This window comes from Falco biarmicus, chromosome 4, assembly GCF_023638135.1.
Source record: "Falco biarmicus isolate bFalBia1 chromosome 4, bFalBia1.pri, whole genome shotgun sequence".
In the NCBI taxonomy this organism is placed as follows: Eukaryota; Metazoa; Chordata; class Aves; order Falconiformes; family Falconidae; genus Falco; species Falco biarmicus.
The window spans coordinates 102,565,497-102,590,858 of record NC_079291.1 but is presented as its reverse complement, the minus strand read 5'-3'; the positions used below and the strand labels follow the sequence as shown (position 1 = coordinate 102,590,858).

Genomic DNA, 25,362 nt, shown 5'->3' with positions numbered 1-25,362 from the left:
GCTTACATCTCTGCGCCAGCAGTTTGCTGAGCACTTCACATCTGGTTTCATGCCTCAGTGCTTCTGGTGGGAGGGAGGGAGAGCTGGATGGATGGATGGACGGATGCGTGGATGGATGGATGGATGGATGCATGGATAGATGACGTGGTGCAAAACCACTCGAAGAAACCTCTGTCCTCATGTGTGCAGAGCATGTCATTGCATAATACATCATTGGGATAAAAATTATCTTTGCTGGATCTATGGAAAAAATTACCTTTATTGAAAATTTTAGCTAAATATTTAAGGTAAAAATTAAGGTCCTGATACTGATTCTGCCTTTTTCCTGTTTAATTTTTGTTCACCTCTTTTGCTACAGAAAAAAGTGGCTGAAGCTTCAACTTTCAGCGTAGTGTAGGCACAAAACGATATTCAATAGAGTGTGCCTCACTAGGTGCGGGAGTGGAAAGGAACTGAAATTAGAATTTTACAAGTGATCAGCTAATCCAGGTGGAATGATTGTGAAGGAGTCCCAACCCAGGCAAAAGTCAATAAGCAATTAGCATCTATTAAAAGATGGAGTATAGGATGATGGGAGAAAAGCCCTTGAAAAAAGGCTGAGCCCCATATTTCCAGCCTGCTTTCCCCTGGGCTGGAATAGCAGGGAGCTGCTGTGAAGCCGTGACCTGCCCTGCTGGGGCACCTCTACAGCCTGTGGCTGGTTTTGCTCTAGAAATAAAAGCCTTCAGTTAAATTCAGTTTTTATTTGGATCCTTCTTGCTGCTTGGGTCAATAATTTGAGGAAAGGGCACTGGCTGCTGTACCATGGGATACACCTTGTTGTTTCAGTGTAGTAAATGTGTCTGATTTCTTTGATGGTTTTGAAACAGGAGGTGACGCTGGTTGGGGAGCAATGGAAGTTTAGGTGTAACTCCCACTTTACCTCACCTTCATCTTTGCTTCTTTCTTATTTTCTTGTGAACAAATGTTTCTAATATAACTCAAGATAGCCTGGGGAAGGAGCTGTTAGGTCGCTGGAGAAAAATCCCAGTGCCAGGTAAAGGCATTCAAATAAAACCCTTGAAAGAAATTAATTAGAAAACTGATTTCTAATTTCAGCGGAGAAATTTTGTCGTTTAATTAGATTAGACTTTATCGACTGTGTTTTAATGGATTTGTTTTCTCAGGCAGACTCCTCCATCTTTCAGCGTGGCAACCTTGATGTAAATAGATACGAACGTGTACGCTTCGCTTGAAGTTGGTGGAGCAGCTCCTGGTAGCAAAGCCAAGACCGTAAGTGTGCGGGAGATCAGCGCCCGAGGGGAGGGCGGGTGGGCACTGGCTTCCCTCGGGGCAGGGACACGCAGGGACACCTCACCGCAGCTTTCACTGACCCCTCGGTGTCACGAGGCGTCTGGGCAGCCTGCAGAGCGTCAGCACGCAGCAACTGCCGATGGGCTGGTTCTGCTGACTCTGCTGTCGCCAGGTGAGTCAGTGGCAAGTCACCGTCTGGGCTGCGGGCACGGAGCGGCATGCCTGGAAACCCGCTACAGAAGCGAGGGAGGCGAGGCGCCCCCGAGGACCCCAGCCTCACCTGGCTGCTTTTTGCAGTTTCTGTTTTCTTTCAGTGGCTGATGAACCCCCGAGTATCAGGCAGAGGGTGCCCCCCCCGCAGGGTGCCGCACCTCTGCCCCCCCGCCGGGCTGGCCGTGCACCGGGGGCTGCAGCGTCCTCCGGCCCGGGCGCTGGGGCTCTGCCGGTGGCGGCACCGTTGGGGGGGGATTGGGGGGGGGGGGGGGGCGCGTAAGCGGGACGGGGGCTCTGCGAATTTCAGCGGTGTCTGCGGCACAAGGGCCGGCCGCGCACCGGCGCCGGGGGGTCGCGCCGCGGCCCACGCAGGGTGCGATGCCCCCCACGCAGCGGCGCCGGGTGAGCTGCTCTCCCGCCGGGCGGCAGTGCCACGGGAGCGCCCCCCGCCCCGCCAGGCGCCGCGGGCAGGTGAGGGCCGGCTCGGCGGGGCCCCGGGGCGGGGGAGGCCGTGCGCGCTCCCGGGCGCCGCGCACCCCCCGTGGGCCGGCCCGGCGGGAGGCTGGGGCGGCCCAGGGCGTTGCCGCTCCCCGCGGATAAAGCCGGGCGGCGGCGGGGGCCGTGCAGAGCTGGGGAGCAGCGCGGGGCGGGCCGGGCCGGGCCGGCGGCGGGGGGAACCGGGCGCAGGAGCCGTGCGGCCGCTGAGCGCCGCGTCCCTCCCCGCAGGCGCGGGCGGGCAGCGGGCGGAGCGGGCTGAGGAGGAGGCGGCGGAGGCGGAGCGGGGCCGCGCCATGAGCACGCAGGCGCGGGGCCAGGGCGGGCGCAGAGCGGCGGATCCCGACGGCGAGATGCCGGCCACCGAGAAGGACCTGGCGGAGGACGCGCCCTGGAAGCGGATCCAGCAGAACACCTTCACCCGCTGGTGCAACGAGCACTTGCGCTGCGTCAACAAGCGCATCGGCAACCTGCAGCACGACCTGAGCGATGGGCTGCGCCTCATCGCCCTCCTGGAGGTGCTCAGCCAGAAGCGCATGTACCGCAAGTACCACCAGCGGCCCACCTTCCGCCAGATGCAGCTGGAGAACGTCTCGGTGGCCCTCGAGTTCCTGGAGCGGGAGAGCATCAAGCTGGTCTCCATCGGTGAGTGCATCCCCTGCGGGTGCGTTGTCGGTTTATGTTGTTGGTGTTTTTTGCTTGTTTTGTTTTTTGTTGGTATGGGGGGTTTTGTTGTTGTGGTGGGTTTTTTTGGGGGGGGTGTGTGTGTGTGTCCCCCGTTTTATCGTGTGTTTTCTTTTTCCTGCGCCGGCCCTCTGCCTCGCAGGGCAGCCGCGGGGTGCTGCCCCCGGGGCACCGGTCTCGGCAGCCGAGGGAGCGCTGCCGCCCCTTCCCTTCAAGGAGAGGCTTTGGGGGTGCAGCGTGGTGCTGGAGCGCTGCCGCCCCTTCTCCTCAGGGCCAGCGTGGTGGTGTAAAGCTGTGTGTGCAGTGGGGCTGTCCCACAGCCCGGTTGGCAGTGCCTTCCTGTCCCCCTCAGCTGCTCTCCTAGTCACTCTCTCACAGGTGATGCTTTGCTGTCAGGGCTTTCCCTTGGGGAACCCAGTGCCAGAGCGTGTTCTGTCCCTGAGCCCCCAGTTTCCCCAGGAGCTGAGCCCTTCAGTAGCCCCAGCAGGAGATGCAGCCGGGCCAGTGCTTGCCCTAGCCCATGTCTGGCCAGGGGTGCCTGGGCTCTGGCGAGGTGCTGAGCCCAGCTCTGGGGCGGTGGGTGGGCTGTGGGGAGGCAGCTGCAGCCATCCGTGGTGCAAGGAGACTTTTCCTCCTCGCCAGGGCCCAGTATGTGATGCCAGTGTTCAGATGGGCATGGATGCTTGCCTAAGTGCAGTTGGAGCTTTTGAACAGGCTTGTGCTTTCTCTTTTAATCTTCCTGCTGTGGTAAGGCATGGGTAGAAAACATACAAGGGCTGCTGCTAACTCCAGGAGATGTGTGGTTTAAGCTAATGCCCAGCCTGGCTGGTGCTGGCTTTGACTCTCCATACTGTACTGGAGGGTGCAATTGCTGGATAACTGGTGGTCTGCTCGGGAAACTAAAGCTGTTGGCATGCATGTCAAATTGCAGATGATCCCTCAGGAATGCCTGTGGTGACCATTTGGGGAATAGCTCAGGTGTGGCCACAATACAGTCTGTAAAGCAGTAGTTCAAATGCCTGAGAGATCTCTGGGAAGGAATGTGAATGCCTTTTCTAGCGTGTTGCCAGATAACTCTAATTACTGCCTACTGATGACTCTGGCCTGGATGAATTGCACAGCTGAATTTGGGTGAGAGCAGCTCTACCCAGTTGTCTGAAACTCCTGGCCAGGGTGAAAGCTATTTCCCTTTAGAGGCTTCAGCTGCAATAGCAAGAAAATAACAAACTTCTCTGGTTTGGGGGGGCCCTCTCTGGAGACCTGTGGCTGCATGGTGTAGTGGGTATGCTGTAGTACCTCTCTACTAATGTGTAAAAGCAGCTTTGGACAAATGGGGACTGCTGGGTCCGGAATGGCTGATTATCCTCCTAGGGCAAAATAGCTAATGTACTTGCAGCTGGCAATGGAGCTGGTGCTAATTATTTACTTAGAGTTGCATTCCCTTTGCACACAGTGGGGTTCAAGTTGCAGCTGCTGACTCCTGGGCTGAGCTTGCTTTTGCTAACACCAGAGCTCACCTTTCTGTTTCAGCCACTGGAATAGCTCCTTAGCAGCCGCAGCGCTAACACCAGGCCAGTGCTCCCTTCCTGTTGCATTGTTTGCCCTAGAAAAACGTTGCTGCTCCAGCTGCTTTCCCACTAGCCTGTGGGTTTGGGAGATCAAGCTTCGTGCAGTCAGGCCTGGCTTCCAGCGACTTCCTTCCTAAAATGCTGCAGCAGCAGCAGCACAGCTGCCTTGCAGGATGAGGCTGAGCTGCAGTGTGGCCATAAACATTTAAGATGTGTCTAACTGTTTTGCAGTTTACTTGCGTTGTGTTGGCTGTTAAAGTAAATAAAAAAAAAACCCCGAAACAAGAAACATGTAGTTGAAGCTTTGGGAGAACAGAATGACTAGGGTTGCTAGTGCCTTTGCCATTGTCTCGACCTCTGTGTGTGGGGGTATACAGCTCTATCTGTGCTGTGCCACCAGAGCTGGAGCCAAGCAGTAACACAGGAGCCCTACTGTATGGTCCTGGATAAAGGGAGCGGCTCCTGAAAAAGCAGCCTCAACTTGCTTTCCAAAAAAGATGTTCAAAGCGAGCCTTGGTGCTCTGCTTTGTTGAAGAGGCTGAGGCGCGTGCCACCTCTCCGCGGGTGCGGCGTTGGCTGGGGTCGCTGCCTGTCCCTGCCGCCTTTTTCCCTGCAGGTTCTGAAGAACTTAGGGCTTGCTTTTTGTTTCTAGCTTGTACTCTCCTCTTTTGTGTTGCTGAGCAAAACCAGGGCTGTGACGGGGCCTGGAGCTATGTACCAGCAAAGGCTTTTAGGTGGAGAACTTTTATGACCAGCTTGGTCTTTAGGGCCTGGTGTGTTTAGGGCCAGCCCTGACCCAAATCAGCAGGGAAAACCTGACAGCTGTGGCTGCTGGATTTCTGGCATTAATGATGCCATCAGACCTCTGCGAAGTGGATGCAGGGCCTGTTCCAGTTATTATTTAACTTCCAGGAACATTTTGGAAGCTGTGTATTACGGCTCAGCTACTGCTGCTATACTACAGCCACACTCAAACTTTTTCAGTAGCAAGCTTTTGGCATTCCATTTTGTGCATTTAAAAGAAGTCTGCCTGTGCACAGAGAAATCAGTTAAATTTATAGTGTTTGGCCACAACCCCTTCTGGATGCACAGTTAGGAGTCCTGCCTCTCCTGCTGCTGTTGCCCCTTCTTGAGTCTCTGCTCAGTCTCTTGATAGTTCAGGATGCTTTTCTTATAAGTATGGAGTGCCTCCGCTTCAGTGCAGATTTAACCGCACGTGTGGTCTAATGTAAAAACAACTGTAAAGTACATAGGTGCTTTTTGCCATCCAGCAAAGATGGGATGTAAAGCTCTGAAAAAGCCGCTGTGAGGACAGGTGACTTCGTGGAGTTTTCTACTCAGCACCAGGTGACTGCTGTGCTACTCAAGTGTTAACAAGTGTTAAGTCTAGCTCTTTTTTTTTTTTTTTTTTTTTGTCTGCTAGACTGAGATAATTGCAGATTCCTGGGTGCTGAGTGGCATCTGGTGTGACAGGCACTGGGGAGTAGGATGCCAGGAATGCAGAGCACAAGGGCTTTGCTCTTGGCCAAAGAAGCTGATTGACTCTGCAGATTACTTTGTACAGGAGCCACACTGCCCCTTGGTAAAAGCTGTAGCAAGTGGCAGGGAAGGGGGGGGGGGGGTTGAAGCTAGCTTGGCACTGAGCTTGTCCCTCGAAACTGTGATACCGGGCAATCGGAGTCAACTGATTTAGCTTAGAAACAGAGTTCAGTGTCTGAAGCTTGGCAGGTGGTTTTGGGCTGTGAACTGCCAAGTTGCACTGGAGGCTGCAGCCAGCAGACCCTGGTGCACACTCTGGTGCTGTTCGGTGCCTGTTGGCAGTGTCCTTGTGGCTGCTGCTCGCCCAGTAGCTCTGTGTTGCTGGCAGAGGCAGGATGAGTGCTGGCTGGCTTGTTTGGTAAAACTGCTGTCTTACACTGCTGCAGTCTGATTGATCAAACTGAAAAACACATGGCTTCTCTACCAGGTAAGGGAGCTGATCTGGCTTGCCTCGCAGCTGCAGGACATCAAGTGATGATGCAGGTAAATGGATAGGCAGGGGCAGCTGGTTTGTCTTGGTGGTGGTCCTGAGTCATCCTGCAGTGCCTGGAGGGAGATGGGTGAGGAGAGGGTGGGATTATAATCATGATCTATTGGTACTTGCCTCATGGAGACTTTGGTGGTCTTGGGATGTCCCAGCTGCAGGAGTGCTTCTGGAAGGGCTGTTTCTTTCTGACCGAACCTAACTTGTGTATCAGGTGGTTTTTGGTTAATGACCAAGTACTTGATGCATCCAGTGTGCTCTGTAGAGCAGACCTCTAGCATGCTGTCAAGATGAAAGTATCTTGACCTGTGAGTCCGAGTACCTTGTGGAGTCTCTTCTTAAGAAAACAGCTGAAAACCAACTTTCTTCTCTAGGCTGTTGATGTACTGAGGGGTGACAAAACAAATCTTAATATTTTTGAGGAGAAGTCGTATATTCTAAAGCTTGGTAAGTGTATTGTCCTGTAATGCCTAGAGCTAGGTGCATGAAAACTGAAAAAAGGGAAATGTATTTTCAGCCTGTATACAGTTAGGGTCTTTCACTGTCTCACTTCAGGTGCTGTTAACACATCATAAGAAGGTAGTCAAAATACACTTGCATTTTGTCTGCCACTTACCTGTGACTTCCCTGGAGGCTGTTTTCTGGAAAATATCCAGTGTGTCTTGGAAGCAGGTTTCTGCTTCTTGGAAATGTGACACTTAATCCTTCCCCTCAAAGATTATTTTTGATAGAGTGGCTGTGGGCCTGACGGCTGGAGGTGGCTTCAGTTTCTGAGGGTGGTTGGTCTCCTCTGTTTCAATAGCTCGACTGCTGGTCTGAAAGCGTGGCTTTGCATGAGCTATTTGCTCCAAGTTATAGGAAACTTTAAGGTAGCTTACACAGACTGCTCTTGCATTCTTTTACATATGAGCGGAAACTTGTAAAGTGATCAAACTTCAGTAAAATTACTTGGGACCAGTTAGACTAATGTGCTAAACAGCTTTTTCATTTAAGGCGCTGAATGCTATGCCAGCTATTCAAGAAGGACTGAAGTCTTAACTGCTCCATATTCTAATGCCAGTCATGTATTGACTTACATGGGAATGTTTAAATCAAAATGGGTCACGATAACTCCTTTCCTAGCCTACAACTGTAATCTAAGAACGTGGTTAGCCTTGTGTGTGGCCATGCTTCTGCACTGCCAGTATTGTTCGGTGTCCGCTCCAAGCGATGGGAAGTAAAACAATGATCTCTGAATCTCCCAGGCTGCAGAGGAATTTTCTCTCTGCCCCTCAGAAACACTTTGATGTGCAGTTAGTCTGGGACCTGAACAAGGGCCTGCCAAGTTCAGACCGCTGATACATGCTGTGGCTGCACACCAGAGTGAAATGGTGTGTTGCAGGTGATGCTGGTGTGAGCAGACCTCTGCTGTACTGACACTCACCTGGTCTCTGCCACCAGCATCAGGTGGACCTGCCTGTGGACCTGTGTCTTCCTTTACTGCCTGGTGTGTGGTGCACAGCTCACAGAGATGACACCTGATCCATAAGGCGTTACAGTAATGGCAATGCAAAGCTCAGCGACCTGGAGTTTGGCTCTGCTAGGGCTTGGTACCACTGTGCCTGAAGAGCCGGTCCCAGCAGCTGTTGCTTACAAAGCATCAAACCTGATTTTTGGCTCTGGGTGAGGTAGCCACGCTTTCTGTAGAGAAAGCTGTAGGTTCCTGTGAGATTTTTCTTGCTTTTTGTGTGTGCACTCTGCTAGTACAGTGGTTCCTGTTCCAGAGCACCCATCCATGGAGCGGGGGAGTCTTCTCCACACAGGTGTGCCAAGGTAGTGATGGGCATGCATGGTTGGTGGAAGCAGGTGAGGATGTGTTGCTGCAATCTGCTTGGACTTGGCAGGAAAAACAGAATCAGATGTTCCAAGTGTGTCTGCTGGAGGAGTGAAATGCTGTGTTAACTGTTGGTGGAAGTAAAAAAAAAAAATAGAGAAGGCTAAGGGAAGACACTGCCCAACCTCTTAAGGAGATTTGAGCAGTCTTTGCTACAGCCTTCACTGTATGGCACTGCTCACAGGGCTGTTTGTTGCAGGCTGAATTCATGCTGATGGTGGTGGTGGGAACGGATGAGTGTCTTCACATTGTGTTTGGAGAAATACGAGTAGCGGTTTTCATGAAAATACTGAGTCTGAAACCTGTGCTAGCTGCTAACGTATATTTTCTTGAAAGCTCTAGTACGAGCGTGTGGTAGAGGTGGGTACTCACCCACCCTTCTTGCAGCCGCTGCCTGGGTGGGGTGAGCAGAACTGCCCTGGCTCTTCCTGGGAACCTGACCTCAGGTTCAGAGTTGAGTCAACCGAGGTCTGAGGTTCTCTCTTCAATGGGCTAAGCAAGCTCTGCCCTGTGGATTTGAGTTAATTAACTGAAGCTGAAGTGAGGGTTTTCTCCCTGTGTCTTGCTTCTGGGGTCTTGGTACAGATATTTATTTTTTTAACCACCACCAGGCAAAAGTTTCTGTAGCTCACACTCCTGCCTATCTGTGTTCCTCCTGAGGAAGGACCAGTACTCTAATCTAACAGGAAAGACAGACACTTTCTTCTAGGTCGTCATTAGGAGATAAATCCTAGTTCCTGTACTTGAAAGCCTTGCAGTGAGTGTGTGTTGTACCATAACCAGATGTTTCTCTGGGCTCTGACATGGCCTCTAACCTGTCTGAGCCTTCCTCAGCTTTCTGTCCCTCATGCAACTAACCTTGAGTTCTGGAGATGCCTACATCATATCTGGTACATCATAATGAGGATTATCTGCTGTGGTGGGCTTTGGGTTCAGCTAATGGACAGCAATTCCTTGTGTAAACACCGTTCTGCTGTAAGCAGTTGAAGTCTCTAACATCCATAGTGAGATGTATGCAGTGTCTGGTTCCTGCTGTGCTAGTACATGGCAACTGCAATACTAGCAAGAATAAACTGGATTTTTTTTTTTTGGTGTTAGTGAAAACAAGCTAGGCCACTTCAAAAGAAGCTTTGACTAAGTTCCTGGGGAAGCAAGGGTTGCCTTGCATGTCCTCCCTTGTGCTGAGTAACACAGCAGACACTGCCCTGGAGCTGCGTGGGGGTGGGCGGAGGATGAAGCAGCTGAATCCTGTCTCTTCTGGTGTGATGGGTTGGGGTTGTTTGGACCCCCTGTTGATGCTGCCCTTGGAAGAAAGCAGCCATGGCTCTAATAAACCCAGTGGCCACACATACAGCTGCACTGTCTGGTTGCTAATGAGATGTTTCCTCTGAGTCAGATAGGTGATGGTCCTCTGCTGTTCATTACAACTCACAGAAGCAGACAGCTAATCTAGGGAAGGAGCCAATAAATACTGAAGGACATCTCCAACTTTAAAACATAAATTCAGCTTATATTGCAGAGCTGTTTTCTCTGGGTCACTGAAATATAGCAAGTTTTATTGATCAGGCTGGTAAGGTGGTACTGGCAGAGCTTTGAACATCCAGGCTGGGATCTTTCTTGCAAAGGGACAAGCTGTTTTCATCTAACAGCAGCAGCAGGTTGCATGAACTCTCCTGCTGACTTTCCCAGTAATAGCACAAAAATGCACGTGAGCTACAGTGACATCATGGGCCGTGGCTCCTTCTCCCTTGCTTCAGGGCATGCCGTAAATCATGACGCATTTATTTGTCAGAGCTCTGCATTATTCCAGCATGAGCTGGCCAGGCTTTGTGGCAGCACAGCTCCAAACACGGGGTCCTTTGAGAGCGAGGTGGGCGCAGACACTGCCATCCTGGCACCCAGCCTCCCTGCAGTGAGGGAGAAATTGGGCAAGGGCTGTTGCAACAGCATGTCCTGGTGTCGCCCAAGGAGCACGCTAGCAGGCAGTGCATTGCTGCAGCCGGTGCCCGCATGGCATGGGTGCTGTGCTGAGCAAGCCTCTGCTCTTGCCACGCTGCTGGGGAAGCACTCGCTGTCTTCCCGAAGCCTGAGTGGAGTGGGAGCATTGCAGCACTGGCCACAGGCCCTCTGTGCCTCTGGCCGCAGCACCTCTGCTGCTGCGGAGCGGTAGGTGGAAGCGGTGGAGGCGCCTTCCCGCTGGCCTGGGGATGGTGTGTTGCCACCCACTTGTGCTGAAATCTGGGGGGCACTTCGGAGTGGCTGCCTGTGAGATGAGCTCTGGGCTGAGCTATTACATGCTGCTCTGAAATGCCAACTCCCGTGCCTTGCATAGGTGCTGTGAGCACATCTGGACCGAGGGGGGTGGGATGCTGGCTGGGGGTGGGATGCTGGCGGCTGTCTCTCTTCCACGGCTCGCAGCCCACAGCGATTTTGGGCTACCCTGGGCGCTTGCGGCTGCCTACTGGTTTTGATTAGTCTGTGGCTGCTCTTGTGAGGAGACAATGTAAGTGTCTGTATTTCTGAGCCTGTATTAAAGGGCACTCTCGTGGTTGGTGGGCCTAAAACCAGCTGTAGGTGGCAACTGGTGAGCTATGCTATGTAAACACGCTTTGAAATTCTCCTCTGGAGCCCTGCAGCAGAAGGCGCAGTGTACAGAGCTGCTCTGAGCAAACACCAGTGATACATGCATCTGAAGGTTATTCAAACACAGAAGAGGAAATACTGTTCCCCTTGGCTAGATACTAACCTGCCATATCTGTGCTTCCTTTAATTGGTATAATTAACTGTTTTACATTCCTTTTCTCTCACACCCTTGCAGCAGTAGGTGTAGCAGCTTTAGTGGACTTCACATAAGCAAATAACCGGCAAGCCAGGTCTCTGAGCTAGTTTAGCTAGGTCTTGAGGTTAAAACACTGAGTATGTCTTACAGGTGACCTTCACCTTCATGCAGATCCTCACTTTCTTACAAGGTGAGTGGTAGCAGCAGGTCCCCTGGGCTTGGACCACAGGAGTGAAGAGCCTGAGCTGGGGGGTATGTGCAGTGCCCTGCATTTGTCCCAGCATCTCCCTGGCTGGGAGCTGGCAGTTTAACAAAGACTCCCTGCATCTGTCATGGTGTGAGACACAAATCTTGGATTAATCTGACTGCTTTCAATCCTCACTACAGAATGAGGAACACTAGTTTGCTAAACAACGTTGGTGTCTAACTGTCATCTTGGTGGTGCAAGATACCAAGTGTTACTTCATCTTCATAGCTAGACAGTGAATTTTGGTAGGGTTTCTTTCTCTCTGCAAGAGACGGAGTAATTTTACTTGTCAGTCTCCCAAATAATCCAAAGCCCAGGCACCTTTTGAGCCTGCTCCAACACCTGGATGCTGCTGTTTGCTGGTGTCACTGCTAGCCATGGTGACTCCCCGCAGCTGTTACTTCCTCAGATGTGGCTTGTTGTCAGATTCCCCTGTGGGAGGGAAGAGTTTGTGTCTGAGCAGACTTAATGTACTGGCTGTGGGAAGACTCAGGATGCTAATTGTGGTGTTTCAGCTTTGTTCTGGCTGTTGATCGACAGTGTGACTGCATGCAAATATCTGATAGCTTATGTAACTGCTTGAACAAGATCAATGGTCTAATAAAAAGTCAAACAGCTTTAGTTGTCTCTGAGGATTATTTCTTTTGGTAACTTTTACGCTTGTTGTAAAAATGCAGCTATGAAGAAATAGAGAAGCTAGGCTGGTGACTGGTAAGGAAACTTGTGGTGATCTTGAAAGGGCAGTGACTTCCAGTGCCACAGCTGGAGCTCAGCAGTGCTGGATGCTGTGGCTGTCAGATGTCAGCACAAAGACATGGAAACTCCTTGTGGTTATGGTATCTAATGCTGGCTCAAGTGAGTCTGACACTTTTAACAGGGCATGCAGCATGTGTGCTGGACAACTGAAGAGCTCTATCAAATATGGGTGGCCAGAGGGGGAGGGTAACTCTTGCCACAACCCAGTACAACTGCTGTCAGAGAAGACCCTGGCTGGCAGAGGTTGCCTGCACATTGGTAAACCAGCTCCTGTACTAATAGTATTTCTCAGACCTAACCTGACTGGTGAGCAAGAGCAAGGATTGCCAGCTCAATCAAATTGACAAAGACCAAGTGAGATGTCTGCTTGAGGGGCCACAAAATCAGGCTGCTGAGGAGCACCTGCAGATCCTTGGAGCGGTGCAGATGTAGGCGCATCCAAAAAAAGTTAGAAAAAGCCCGAGAGAGTCTTCCAGTGGTTCAGGCTCTCCCCCAAAATGTAAGAGTGAAGAAACACTAATTGCGTTCAGGTCACAGCTGCTGTGAAGTGGTCAGGCTCAGCCCTGCCCTTGGTGCTGTGGCTCTGGATGATTATGGCTGCTAAGTGAGTATCACTTGGCATGCTAATGACTTGCAGGCGTCTGCAGTTATAGACATAGGAGCATGTGGGACTCCTGGTCAAGGGTATGGCTAAGACCTTGTCCCAGAGAATTAACCACATCATTGTTGGGATCCTCACTTGAGTATATACCAATATACTGCTTTCTGGGTGGAAACAGTTTGGAGATGTTCTGCAAGGGTCAACTCATGGAGGTGGCTTGCTCTGCTGTGAAAGCACCAGGAGCAGCAGACTCCAGTGAGGAGCTGCTAGTTCAGGCCCTGGAAATGGTGGAGATGCCTGGGGTGCCTTGGGTGGAAAGCTCTGCCGAACTCTGCTTCAGGGGCCAGGGAAGCCCCCTGAAGTTAGTGGCACAAAACCCTACTTCAGCAAATCTGCTTCAGGTTTTGCTGTGGTTTTTGTATCCTAGTTCAAAGTTCAGTGTTTAAAGAAATACTACTTTTGATATAGGTAAATAACTGAAAAAGCTATGTACCTTTAACAGGTTTTTAATTGCAAGGAGGAAAATTATCTGCTTCATGTGAAGTGCTGCAACTATTGGTTGAAAACACTGCCTAAGGCAGAGGAAGCTTAAATATTTTAATTAACCAGATTTATTACTTAAACACAGGCTTTAACAAGCTGTAGAATAGTTCATACTCTAGCTGTAAGAAAAGTATCTCGGGCTTCTGAAGCAGTACATGGACAAGCAAGAGTATTTGAGGTCAGATGTAGAAGCTGAAATAAGCAGCCCAGTCTCTGTCTAAGAGTAGGACAAACATCTGTGGGGCTTTTGCTCTGTCTGTCTGGAGGTAATAGCATGTTAATAAATATTTTTCATGGTAAAATGGAGGAATTTATAACAAATGAGCTAACCTAATGCTGTACCTAACCTGGTAGGTAACTGGGAGGGGTATGGGAGGTCAGGCAGTGCAGCTTGTGATGTTACTGCAACTGTTCCTGCTCTAGTAAAATTGCCTCCAGAGCCAGTGGGGGTTTTTTTGTGTGTTGTGTTAAAAATGTGAAATACAATAGGTCTGCAAATGTGAACAATATGAGTCTGCAGATTAAAAATGAGATCTTGCAGCTGGTGAGGATTTGGGTAATTGCCGGCACCCTGTTCAGTCGATGTGTGTGTGGTGGAGCGCTGTCCCTGAAGCCTAGGGAGAGAGCTGTGAGCTTGTGAAGCTTGGAAAGACTTGTGTGAAGCCTTTAGCTGGAAGACTTAAAGTCCAGCCTCTGGAGAGGAAAGGTGGTATCCCTCTGAGCGCTGGCTAGCTCGGAAACGCTGTTAGCAGCCAGAGCCTGTTACGGCTGAGCAGCTCCTGACAAAGTTGGATTAGGCTGACGGTGTCAAATGAGCAGAGCTGCTCCTGCATCTTGCTAGAAGCAGCCTATGCAGGGAAGAAGGGAGGCATGGCCCCGAGCAGAGCCTGTGGATGGCACAGGAGCCACGGTGTGGGAGAGTGGCACTGGGGGCTGGGGCCAGCCAGCCTGCAGCAGCTGGTGTGAGCTGGGGGGGGTCCCTCGGGCAGCTCAGAGTGATGCAAAACTCACACATCCAAAGCAAAGCTTTGCTGGGTGGTGAGTGAGTTTGGGTGGGAGGAGCGGGTATGTGGGCTGCACAAGTGTGTGTCGCACAGCTGTGGCTAATATGTGCTCAAGCTGTACCATTAATCCCATATGGTCCTCTTTAAGGTGCTCAGAGACCACCCATGCAGACTGTGCCTCTGCAGATACACTGCTGCTCTCCTGCTCATGAAAGCTTCTCTCAAAAGAGGTCTGTCTGATAGTGGCTGCCGCCATCGGATGAATTACCTGGGCCTCAAGCCAAGCATCTTTTCCTTACGTTAGCGGCTTGTAGCTGAAACCATATAAACACAGCGCTATCCTGTGTGGGTTGTTAAACACACAGGGCTTAAATCTCGACTGCGCAGGGGTGAGCCCTGTGCTGTGTGCGGGTGGAAGCGTGTTTACTGCTGCGTTGCACAAGTATACAAAAATATGTTCAAATGATGTCACTGCTTCTTCCAGAAAGAGGGTGAAACTGCTTCCTTCAAGAAGCAGCTGCACAACACAATGTTTTTTTAAAATTTTATTTAAAGATTGACATTCCAGGAAGAAAGTGGACTCCTTCCTTCTTGGACAGGGATGGTCATGGTTTCTAGTGGAGGGGAGGACAGGTGTCTGTATGTGGAAATCTCATGAAGAACTAACGTCTAGCTGGCTTACACACAAAACATTAAGACATCTTCATAGTGGTCACGGAAAAGCAGCAGTGCCTGCCAGGACTGCAGGGATGCACGGTGGATGCACAGTGTTTGTAGTGACTGTGCCACTACCCTGAGCATCCTCACTTGGTGCATGGCTGCAGAAGGCAGCCTGGCTTGTGCAGATGTGCCATCCCCCTCTGGATGGGCACCGGAATGGTGATGCTGAGGTGGTGGCTGGAGCTCGGAGGCAGGATGGTGGCTGATTTCAGGTGTTCAGCACCTGTATGGTAGTGGCCTGGTGAGATGTATTCTGGTGGCACCTTGGGGGTGTAGGGCTGCTTTCGGTGCTGTGTGTTTAAGAGTGCATACTTACGCCTGAATGTCAAAATGAACTGTTGAAATGGCTCTGATGTTGAAGGGAGATTTCCAAAGCAGCTGTTCTGATCTGCAGTGGGGATACAATTGCATGTGTCATGGTTTAGCCCCAGCTGGCAACTAAGCCCCATATCAGCAGAGTAAAAATGACAAAACTCATGGGTTCAGATAAAGACAGTTTAATAGGTAAAGCAAAAGCCGCACATGCAAGCGGAGCAAACAAAGGAATTCATTCACCAGTTCGCATTGGCGGGCAGGTGTTCAGCCATCCCCAGGAAAGCAGGGCTCCATTGCGTGTAAGTTACCGGGGAAGACAAAACACTCTAACTCTGAATGTCCCCCCATCCCCACCCCGCCTGCCTTCTCCTTCCCCCAGGTTTATAAGCTGAGCATGCATGGGATATCCCTTTGGTCAGTGGGGGTCAGCTCTCCTGCCCGTGTTGGGTGTCGTCCATCTTCCCCTTCACAGAAGGGCATCGTTTTGCATTAAGATGTCTCTGCCAGTCAAACCTTTAGCCTTTCTGTAACAGGATCATGTTGTGGTTTAATCCCAGTTGGCAACTAAGCCCCATGCTCACCCACTCCCCCCTGGTGGGATGCGGGGATAATCAGCAGAGTAAAAGTGGGAAAACTCATGGGTTGAGATAAAGACAGTTTAATAAGTAAAACAAAAGCCAGACACGCAAGCAAAGCAAGCCAAGGAATTCATGCACCCATTCCCGTGGCAGGCAGGTGTTCAGCCGTCCCTGGGAAAGCAGGGCTTCATCGTGGGTAACACTTATTCAGGAAGACAAAAGGTTCTAACTCCAAATGTGTCCACCTTCCTCCTCCTTCCCCCAGGTCTATAAGCTGAGCATGCTGCCATATGGTATGGGATATCCCTTTGGTCAGCGGGGGTCAGCTCTCCTGCCTGTGTCGCCCCCCCCCCCCCCCCCCCCCCCAACTCCTTGTGCCCCCCAGCCCCCTCGCTGTGGGGTGGGGTGAGGAGCAGAGAAGCCCTTGGCTCTGTGCAAGCTGCTCAGCAATAACAGAAACATCCCTGTGTTATCAAGGCTGTTTTCAGCACAAACCCAAAGCGGAGCCCCATACCAGCTACTATGAAGAAAAATTAGCTCTATGCCAGCCAAAACCAGTACATGTTGTTGGAGATTAATTACCTTTTCTATTACTTCTCAGGGAAATGGTAGGATGGAGATAGATGACCTGCTGATAAATTCTGGAATAACTTGTCACTAAGCTACAGAGGGCTGTAGAGCATCTGTAACAGGGCATCTGTGCTGAAATACTTCAAAAGAAACCTGTATGGAGCAGTGCTGTTAGGCTCCGATTCTGAGCACCTACCAAAACCCAGACAAACCACAAATCTTTGGCATAGCTAAAGTAACTGGCAGGGTATTTTCTGATGTGTCACCAACCCCAGACCACAAAGTATGCTCTGATCCTGAACTCTTGGTGCTGCAGCATGGGGTGGAGGTGGGTTGAGCTGTGCAGGGCTGCATGAATGGGGATTTCCTTCGAACAACCCTGTGCACAGTGAATCACAGTCAGTGCAGTGATTCTGGTTTCAGATGGAAAAATTGAATCTTGGTGTATGTTGTGGCCAAGGATTTCCCCAAACAGTAATCACATCTGATAATTTCTAATGTGTTGGTTTTGGCTTCAGAAACTCCATCCATTGCAGCTTTCGTGCCTGGTGTCTGCCGCACAGAAGATGTTAGACAGCCCTATCTGAATGGGCTCATTTATCTCAGCAGGATTTTACATGCTGTTTCTTATAACTATCTTGACCTACCCCCACTGTGAGTAAACATGCTCTTCACTAATGCAGAGGTCATTGTGATGTCTGGAAACCTCTGATATACTTGTTGCTCTTTTGCCTCGCCAAGGCTTTTTTTCTTTTTTCCCTTTCTGTAGCCACATCTCTTGTACCTTTTCCATCCCCAGAGCACGCTGGTGCTGAGGGGGTGGACCTTCCTGTTGGTCCCCTGCACTGAAGCTCGGTCACCTTCCTTCAGTAATGGAAGGTACAGCACAGTGCTGATGACTTGTCCACCTAATGCATCTGCTGGCCCCTGGGAAGTCTTTGCAAGAACTAGCCTGGTTTTTAACCTTGATGCAACCTGAAGCGACCTGGTGAGGTTTGGGATTACCTTAATCTTGCAGGGATGGTTACTGCAGTCTCATGCCTCGGCGACGATTCTTAGTTTTGCTGCGTTACTTGCAGAAATTTGGCTCCACAGCTTTATTCATATGTTTGTATCTGCAGTGGGGGATAAATGTGTATATATATACCCACATATATGTTTATCAGCTTAGCCTTGCTGACGGAGGCTTGGCTTTCTGGCTGTGTGAGGAGGTGATCTGTTGTGAGGTGGTGCTTTTTTTGTTTGTGTGCATGGAATAACCTCGAGTTTATTGGACTCCTAGACAAGTATTTTGGCCTAGGCTTGGGCAATCTTGTATTTGGCTAGAATTTTCATGAAACATGTTTCCTGTGAGTGGGGTGGTGGTGTTGCTGGCTGGGCCATAGCTCCCAGCTCTGGTGGGAGGGCTGTGCCGCAGCAGTGGATGTGCTGCCCCGTGGGGAGCAGGACCCTGGCCCAGGCTCGCTCCCCTTCCCCTCCCCGCCCGGGGCAGGGGCTGCAGCTTGTGCCCCATCACTCCGCTTCAGAAGCCGAGCCAAGCATTTCTCAGCAGAGCGTGGCAAAGGCGGCGGGGTGTGTGTGTGTGTGTGTATCCTCTCTTCCCCCTTCCCTCCATCATTTCACAGAAATCCACTTTCCGGCATGTTCGCTCCCCGCTGCGGGGACTTTCCTTCACAAGTCATTACCACCGAGTGATTAATCAGCCCCCGGGCGGCTGGCGTGGCCTGTCCCCGCCGTTTCCCGGCGCTTCCCTCCGCCGGCGCCTGACCCGGGGTGGCGGCGGTGGGGGGGCGGTGGGGGCCGCCGACCGGCCCTCGCCGGGGGCTTTCCCAAGCCCCTGCAGCCCGCGGGGTCGATGGAACCGGTCTGCGGGTTGCTGCCGGCCGTGCCGACCCGCGAGGAGGGGGGGGGCTGCTGGGTCACCCCGACCCGGGGAGGGGGTTGTGCAGGAAGGTCCCAGGCGGGCGGGGCGCCCTGTGCGGGGGGGGGGGCGGTCGGGGGTCGCAGGGCCCGCTGCTGCCCGCGGTGCGTGTGCCCGCTGTGGCACGCCGGGGGCAGCGGCAAGCGGGAGCCGGGCTGGCCCGGGGGGGCGGCGGGGTGAGCTCGGCAGCGGGGAGTGCGCTGTGCCGGGCGCCCGGGGTCCGCGCTTGCAGGGCCCGGTGCCGGGGCGGTGTGGCCCCCCCGTGCCCCCCGCTGTGCCCCGCGCTGTGTGCCCCGCGCTGTGCCCCCCGCGCCGGGGCCCGGGGTGAGGGCGGGCGCGGCCCCGGGCCTCGCTCCTGGAGCGGAGCAGCGCTGGTGGCCACGGCTGCTGCGCAGGGGCCGCGCGTTCAGGCTCCCCCCGCCACCGACGGGCACCCCGAATGCGCAGCGGCGGGCCGGGCCCGGCGGGCCGTGACAGCCGCGGTTCTGCGGTGCTGCGTCCCCACTCGCCGCTGACCCCTCTGTCCCCGGTGGCGATGCGCCTGGTGGCAGGGTCGCACGTGCGCTGACACCCCTTGCTGGGCTCCTCCGCAGCCCGAGATCCACACGTTTTACCTTCTCGTGTCCACAACTTGGTAGCGGCTCTGAAGGCCACGGAAACCTTAGGTGCGTTCAGACCGAAAGGATTAAGGAATTTGATCATAAGCCACACGCAGTTTGACTTTTTTTCCCCACCCACCCTAACAATTCCTAATTTTGAAATTCTTGACTTCTTCCAGCCCCCTTGGGTGTTTTCAGTTTCTCTCGGAGAAGCTGGGTTGGTTGCTGTTGCTGTTACGCTGCTGGCTTCAGCTTGTTTCATGTTATGCCTTTCTTTTCTGGATGTGAGCCTTAAGTGGTCTCTGGGTACCTATTAAAAAGTTGGGCAGAGCTATTTTCATCTGTATTTCACTCCTGTGAGCTCCACTGGTTTAATTATTTTTATTCTTTTCTGTATTAAAAGTCTGTCTGACTTTTTTTTCCTTGCCAAACCTACCCTGAAAGGACTGGAGTTGAACTTATTTTTACAGTTGCCTGTTCCACCTCATAAGAGATCCTTTCCAGAGGCCCGATGTGCACCAGTCGACAGCGCAGGGTGATGGATGCAACAGTGGCCTGAAGTCCTCTGACTGATCTAAAGGGTTTCAAATCCAATTAAAGTAAAAACTGTTGAAAACCTCTGAATTGTAATGTTTAATCACTCAAATCCTAAGATAAGCCTCACAGAGGAATCAACTTTTTGTTGGTGTAGTTTTTTTGTTTGGTTGGTTTTTTTTGGTTTGGTTTTTTCTTTCTTTTGTAATAACCAGACATCCTGGTAAGCATAGAGGAAAATGGTTTCCATCCCCTTGGAAAAAAATAAAAAAGGAAAACCCCCAACATTTTTTCCATCCTCCTGTCTGTGCCCAGATCAGCACTCAGTTAATGTGCTGAAAGCCCTCCAGTGAAATGGCATTTCTCCTCTGAAAAGCTCACCTTGTAAAAACCTTAGTGGATCTGCTGCGTACATGGTGTATCACTTGCACTTCCTGAAGATAGCTTCCTTGGGTACCAAACACCCAGAGGCTCGTTGGTAAAGCTGACCACTGGCTGCATCTCAGCAGGGTGCAGGAGCTAAGTTGGGAGCGGATGAGATGAAGGCCTGCTGGTGTTCACCTAAGCTGGATGCTGAGGAAAGCTCTCCAATGGGTCACAGCATCAACTGCGAACACTGCTGAGAAGCAGAGATGCAGTGCGGCTGGAGCATGTTGCCGTTAGAGGCTAGCAGGTCACAGCTCGGAATCCATGAACTGGCCCAAGATCAGCTGCCCTGGTGCCAGCTCCGAGCAGTGAGCACAGCCGGGGCTCCCGCAGGATGAGCCGGCTGCACACGGGCAGGCGACAAGCTGTGTGCCGAGCTCCAGAAGCTGCCAGGTGGACCTGGGCTTAAGGGTCACTGGAGGAAATGGTTGCAGTATGTTCTCAATGCACAGAGGAACCCGCGTAATTGATTTAAAGACATATTATCCCTACAGAGGATGTCGCTAATGGCTTTAGCAGGCACGGCAAGCCTGTGAACACATACTGTATGCTTCGGCAAAGAATTTCCTTAGGCAGCTCACTCAGTTTCATCTCATCTGCATAGTTCTGCTTGGTATGGACACAGTGTGGAGCAGGGCTTTTGAAAGAGCTCAGTTCAATGTGGAGTTTTCACTGTTGCAGAAGATTAAACCTTAGCGAGCGCTTAATTTTTCTGGCCCCCAATTGCTATATTGTTTAACAATAGGTGAGAATAACTGGAGGTGGGAAAATGCTCAGAAACTTCAAGACACTGGGATTTAAAATACCTACAGTCTCCATTTAAGTGATCTATAACTGAACTTCATGCACTGTACAAGCTTCCTTCCACATCTGGAAATAAGGAGTAGGGGTGGCTGTTGAGACTGCTCCTTTGTTTTGTGTTAAGGAGCATGCATCTTGGGTTCTTCCATGTAATGCATAAACCACAATTTTCAGTAGGGAGAACATCGATTGGAGAAGGTGACCACTTTTTAGAGAAGCTGGGTGCAAAGATGAGTGCTGGTTGTTGTAGAACTTCCATATGTGATCAACAGCAAAACGTATGAGATGTCTTTGCCCAGACTGTAAATGAGCTGGGTTGACTTCAGCCTCAGCCGAGAAACTGTTTAAAAAAAAATAAATATATATATATATATAAATGCACTACTCAAAAACTGCTTTTTCAGTCCTTCATTTGTTTTGCAAGACTTTGCACAGTAGCTCAATTTAGTAAGGAAGCTGTCTGCTGCGGTAGCTTATCTTGTTTCCACTAATTGTCCAACAGAAAATGACTTGCAGCTCTGCTGTAGGGCAGAGTTCAAGGAGCGCTGCCACAGTTCGGGTAGTACTTGTGCTTAACCTGAACGCAAAGCAGACTTGCACATCAGCAAAAGATTCCAGTCACAAACCTGTTTGTAACACTGGGTTGGTTTTTTTGGAGTTGTGGAATCATTTAGCTTTGAAGAGACCTAATGAAGGTCGTAGAGTTCAAGCCATGTGCCTCAGGTAGAGTTCTTGGATCTCTCCTGGAGAGGATGAATTTGCAAGCTTTAGATCAATGCCAGGTTTCAGTTCTGGTGCTTGCTCCTGGAGCAGCTGCGAGCACAGATACAGAGGACCAAGTTCTGCTGTGCTGGTGATTTTCCACTTGGTAGGTTGGGTTGGGAAGTTTTTTGTGGCCCAAGCCATAAAAATGACAGACATTTGTCTGGAGATGGTCACACTGCTGGCTCAGGCTAGGCATGCCGCTGGCTGAAGGCTGGGCACTTCACCGTCTTTCTTTGTGCTTTAAGGCGTGTGATACTAACAGTCCAAGTGTAACATATCGTATTAATATTTAGTATAAAGCAACAATTATAAGTCAGCTTGAGCAGTTAAAACTTGGTTCCTTTTCAAGACTGAGACTGGTGGTGTGTACTGCTGGCCTATGGAATTGCCATAATCCATTTTTTGGGCTGGGTGCCACTTAGTTAATAGGATAATAAAAGAGTAAGAATTACAATCTAGACTCAGAGGTGTGATGGGGGAAGCAAACGAGCTCTGGTTCAGTCTGTTTTCCTCTTCACCCTACCAGGCAGCCACTTAAATCCTAATAGCTGACTAAGAAGCAGGATACTCCTACATAAAACTTAATGTTGTAGGCTATATATAGGCTTTTCTTTTTTTTTTTTTAACAGAAGAGTGAGTGCTCGCTTGTTCAATAGTGGCGTTGATTCTGCAGAACAGCTTATGTCTGGTTGGCAGGTTTTCCCCAGCAGTCAGTGTGTAGGTCATGTCGAGCTGCATCCCGATGCCAGGACCTCTCGGCAGTAGGCTGCCTGCAGCCCAGCCCGGCCGACGGCTTCTGCCTGCCTGCGGCTGAGCAAGGGCTGCATCCTTCTTGCTTTTAGAGGAAGGAAGCGACTTAAGAGTTGGACTAACTGAAGTTAAAATGCACATTGAACAGTGTAGATGGGAACAAAGGTTTGTGTTAAATCCAAACTTGAGTGTTTCTACTTTTTCTGCTTCTTGCTAGGTCAGGACTGTGCGCCTAGCTGTGATAACTTGCAGACTGTCTGAAAGTGGTCGTCTAACGGCATTCGGAAAGTTGGAGTTCACAGCAGAGTGTCAGGAGGATTTGCATGTAACATCCCAAAATTCCTTGGTTCTATGAAAAGAAAAAAAGCCCCAAAATGAACAAAACCCCAAAAAATCCCAACCCCCCAAAAAAACACCCCCCTGGACCTCTCCAAAGCCCTCGCCCTTCTGCTGTTGTGGATGGCACCTCTACAGTTGCTCATCTGTGTTTCCAGTTGAGCCAGAGTCCTCCTAAGTACTGCGGTCTGAGGCAGGCCAGGGCTCTGGTGGCACGGATTCCTGCTTCATGCCTGGGCTCCCTGCGTGCCCTTGAAGCACAAGTCGGGTGGCCGTCAGCAGGTACCCTGCGGTGGTGTGGCTCAGCGGTGCGGGCGCTTCGGTGTCCAAAGCGCGTGTTTCCTACCAGGTGCAACAAACCAGTGCGCGAGTGCGCTCCGGCATGCGTGTAAGTGCATCTTGCCGATGTTAACTAAGCATTGTAATGTGAATAAAACAAATCATGCGGATGCCCACGCTTTCTCCAAAAAAGGTTACATTAAAGCTGTCTACGGTGGTGCTGTTACTCAGTGCTGCTAAATTGCCTTGGCGAATGAGACGCGACAGCTCGCTTCCCGCAGCTGTGGGAAGGTGGGGATCGGCAGCAGTCGCCTTTGTGGAGAAGGCTCCTTTAATCTGGGGAAACTCTCCTGGTGCTGTGGAGTAAACACATGCTCTCCGTTGCAGCTGAGAGCGGTCAATTTGTTCCCATCTACCAAACACGCAGAAGCTGAAAGCCAAATGCTGATGGTGGAGGTGCATCCTCAAGGGGCTGGGCTGTTGCTCTGTGGCTCAGAAGCACTGACCATGAGAAGTGTGCATCTCCATGTTGTAAATTTACTATGGGCTCCAGAGGAGCAATTGAGAAACATGGCTTGAAGGGCTCTGTAAAGCTGCAAAGTATAGAGCGTGTAAGTAATAAGTATGCCTAAAAGTAATTTTTGTAGTAGGAAAGCAGCGTTGCGAGATCTGCTGTTGACGTAATCCGTTTTCCAGCCTGGAATGGCCAGAAAAAGTGTCTTGAAGCAGACCAGGGAATGGGGGGAATCCAGTGGAAAGCCCGCTGAGCTGGGGTACATGGCAGCATCTGCAGTAGTGATTGTTGGTGCTTAAGTGTCATTGGGAACACACGGTTTTTTCACTCTTCCAGAACCTTGGCAGTATTACGCTGGCAGTGTGCCCTCGGAGCTGGGAGGGGGATGCCTGCAAATTGCCTGGTGCTAAGAGGGTTTCCGGGTTCTCTGGACCAGCTCTGTGTGCAGGACCTGTTAGCAGATGCTTGTCTTCCTGGGTGCTGCTTGCATCTTCGTGCCGGAGAAGCCTCAAGGAGAATGCACTGAATGTTTTTAGTCAGTTAATTAAAAAGGCAGCACTAAAGCTGAGGCTTTTCTGAAGAGGCTGAATGCTTGGGTGGAGCTGAGCTCTACACCAGTGCTTGGAAGCCAAGCCTGCCTTGGGCTGGATCCTGGTCTTTTCATGAACATGGAGGGTCCTTTTGTGTCTGATAGAGTTTGTGAGCCGGGGCTTAGCAGCTGGTGGGATCCCCTGTAGCTGGGAGCGGGGTGCCTGCGGGAAGGGTGCGCAGCCGGCTCTGCTGGGTGCTGATAAGGTCTGCCGTCCTGCCTAGGAGTTCTTCTCCCTCCTCCCCACCCCAAATGAAAGCAGACAAGCCCTCCTACAAGCAGGCTTGGAAAAAATTACATCATGAGATGCCTATGCCTGTCAGGAAGCCGAGAGGCTGTAAGAGCTTGCTAACTTTGCTAACAAAGTGCAGTTGTGGGGATGGCACCAGCCCCGGGGAGGAAGAGCTGTCCCATTCCTGCGGTGACCTTTTCCTGTCATCTGGGCAGCGGCCCCATGCCTGGCCTCTCTGGATGAAGGCGATGAGATGTTCCTGCTTTCAGTGTGAAGCTATCTTGTGCACAGGCGCTTTTTCCCCGGGTCAGGGACCACTGCCCAGCCATGCCCTCGGACATAGTGATGGGGTGCTGGAGGAGGCTCTGAGCATGTGGCTGGTTGTTGCAGTAACCGCAGCGCATCCACATACAGACTTTAGTTATGTGCTGTAAATATGAAATGAGCCGGGTTTTATTTTGAGTAACGTGCGCATGGCAGTGTGCTTGGGGTGGTTCTGTCCCACTGGCTTTTCTCCCTGGGATCACTGGATGACTCTCTGAAATGGGTTTACTTCTAGCATACTAAATCATTGCTGCGTCCACTCTAGTAAAAAAAATGCCGATGTCAGTATAAATCCACAGCTGAAGTTTGGAGACGTTTCTGGTGTGGGGATGCAGTGGCCGGTGGTGTGGTCCAGCAGCATGGTGTGAGCGGGTGGTCCTGCCATGGGGGTGCGGGATGGAGGTGCAGCTGGCACGGGGGGGCAGTGGGGGCTCACACCACAAAAGTGGGGGCTTTTGTACACTGCACCCCTTAATTTCAGTTTGCAGAGCTCAGGCACAGTGGTGAGCTCGCTGGCAGGGCTTTGGGTCTCTCCCTTACGTAAAATGCAGCTCTTCCATCTGCTCTGATACGATTTCTTTCAAGAAAGCTTTCCCTAATAGGTTGTAAGGGAGCTTCTTCCCTCCACTGACTAGTTTGCAGCTCAGCTGGGAAGGAGGGGGAAGTGGGTAACAGCAGGGACTGTTTAGTTGTTGCTAGGAGACACTGCTTGTGTGATGCAGACTTTCACCTTGGAACCTGTAATTAAAAGCCAGCGGAGCTTAATCACCTCATAGCTATCTATTGTATACCTCAGACTGGATGGGAAATTGGCAGTGAGTGGTCAAGTGGCAGACACTTATCATAATCCTGTAAGATTAGTCAAAACTGATGTTAAATAAAAATCCAATACAAATAAAATCTGAGTAGAAACCAGACGTTAACTGTCAGGAAAGGCCAAACACCATTCAAGGTCTGAAGTTAACAGCATTATCTGTTCAGGACATACCGCCCTATTGTGAAACCATGTAAATATTAACCACTTTGCTGG

General features: G+C 51.2%; 1 protein-coding gene across 3 annotated transcripts in view; it reads left to right on the top strand.

Annotated features, from left to right (window-relative positions):
* Positions 1-2,114: 2,114 nt before the first annotated feature.
* The window catches only part of FLNB (filamin B), a 73,618-nt gene continuing 50,370 nt past the window's right edge, over positions 2,115-25,362 (top strand). The window contains exon 1 of one of the 3 annotated variants that reach the window (XM_056336959.1): positions 2,115-2,646. In XM_056336959.1, the coding sequence (XP_056192934.1) occupies positions 2,298-2,646 (349 nt within the window). In that variant the 5' untranslated portion in view covers positions 2,115-2,297. The remainder of the gene's footprint in view (positions 2,647-25,362) is intronic. The other 2 variants (XM_056336960.1, XM_056336958.1) reach the window with 2 other exon arrangements.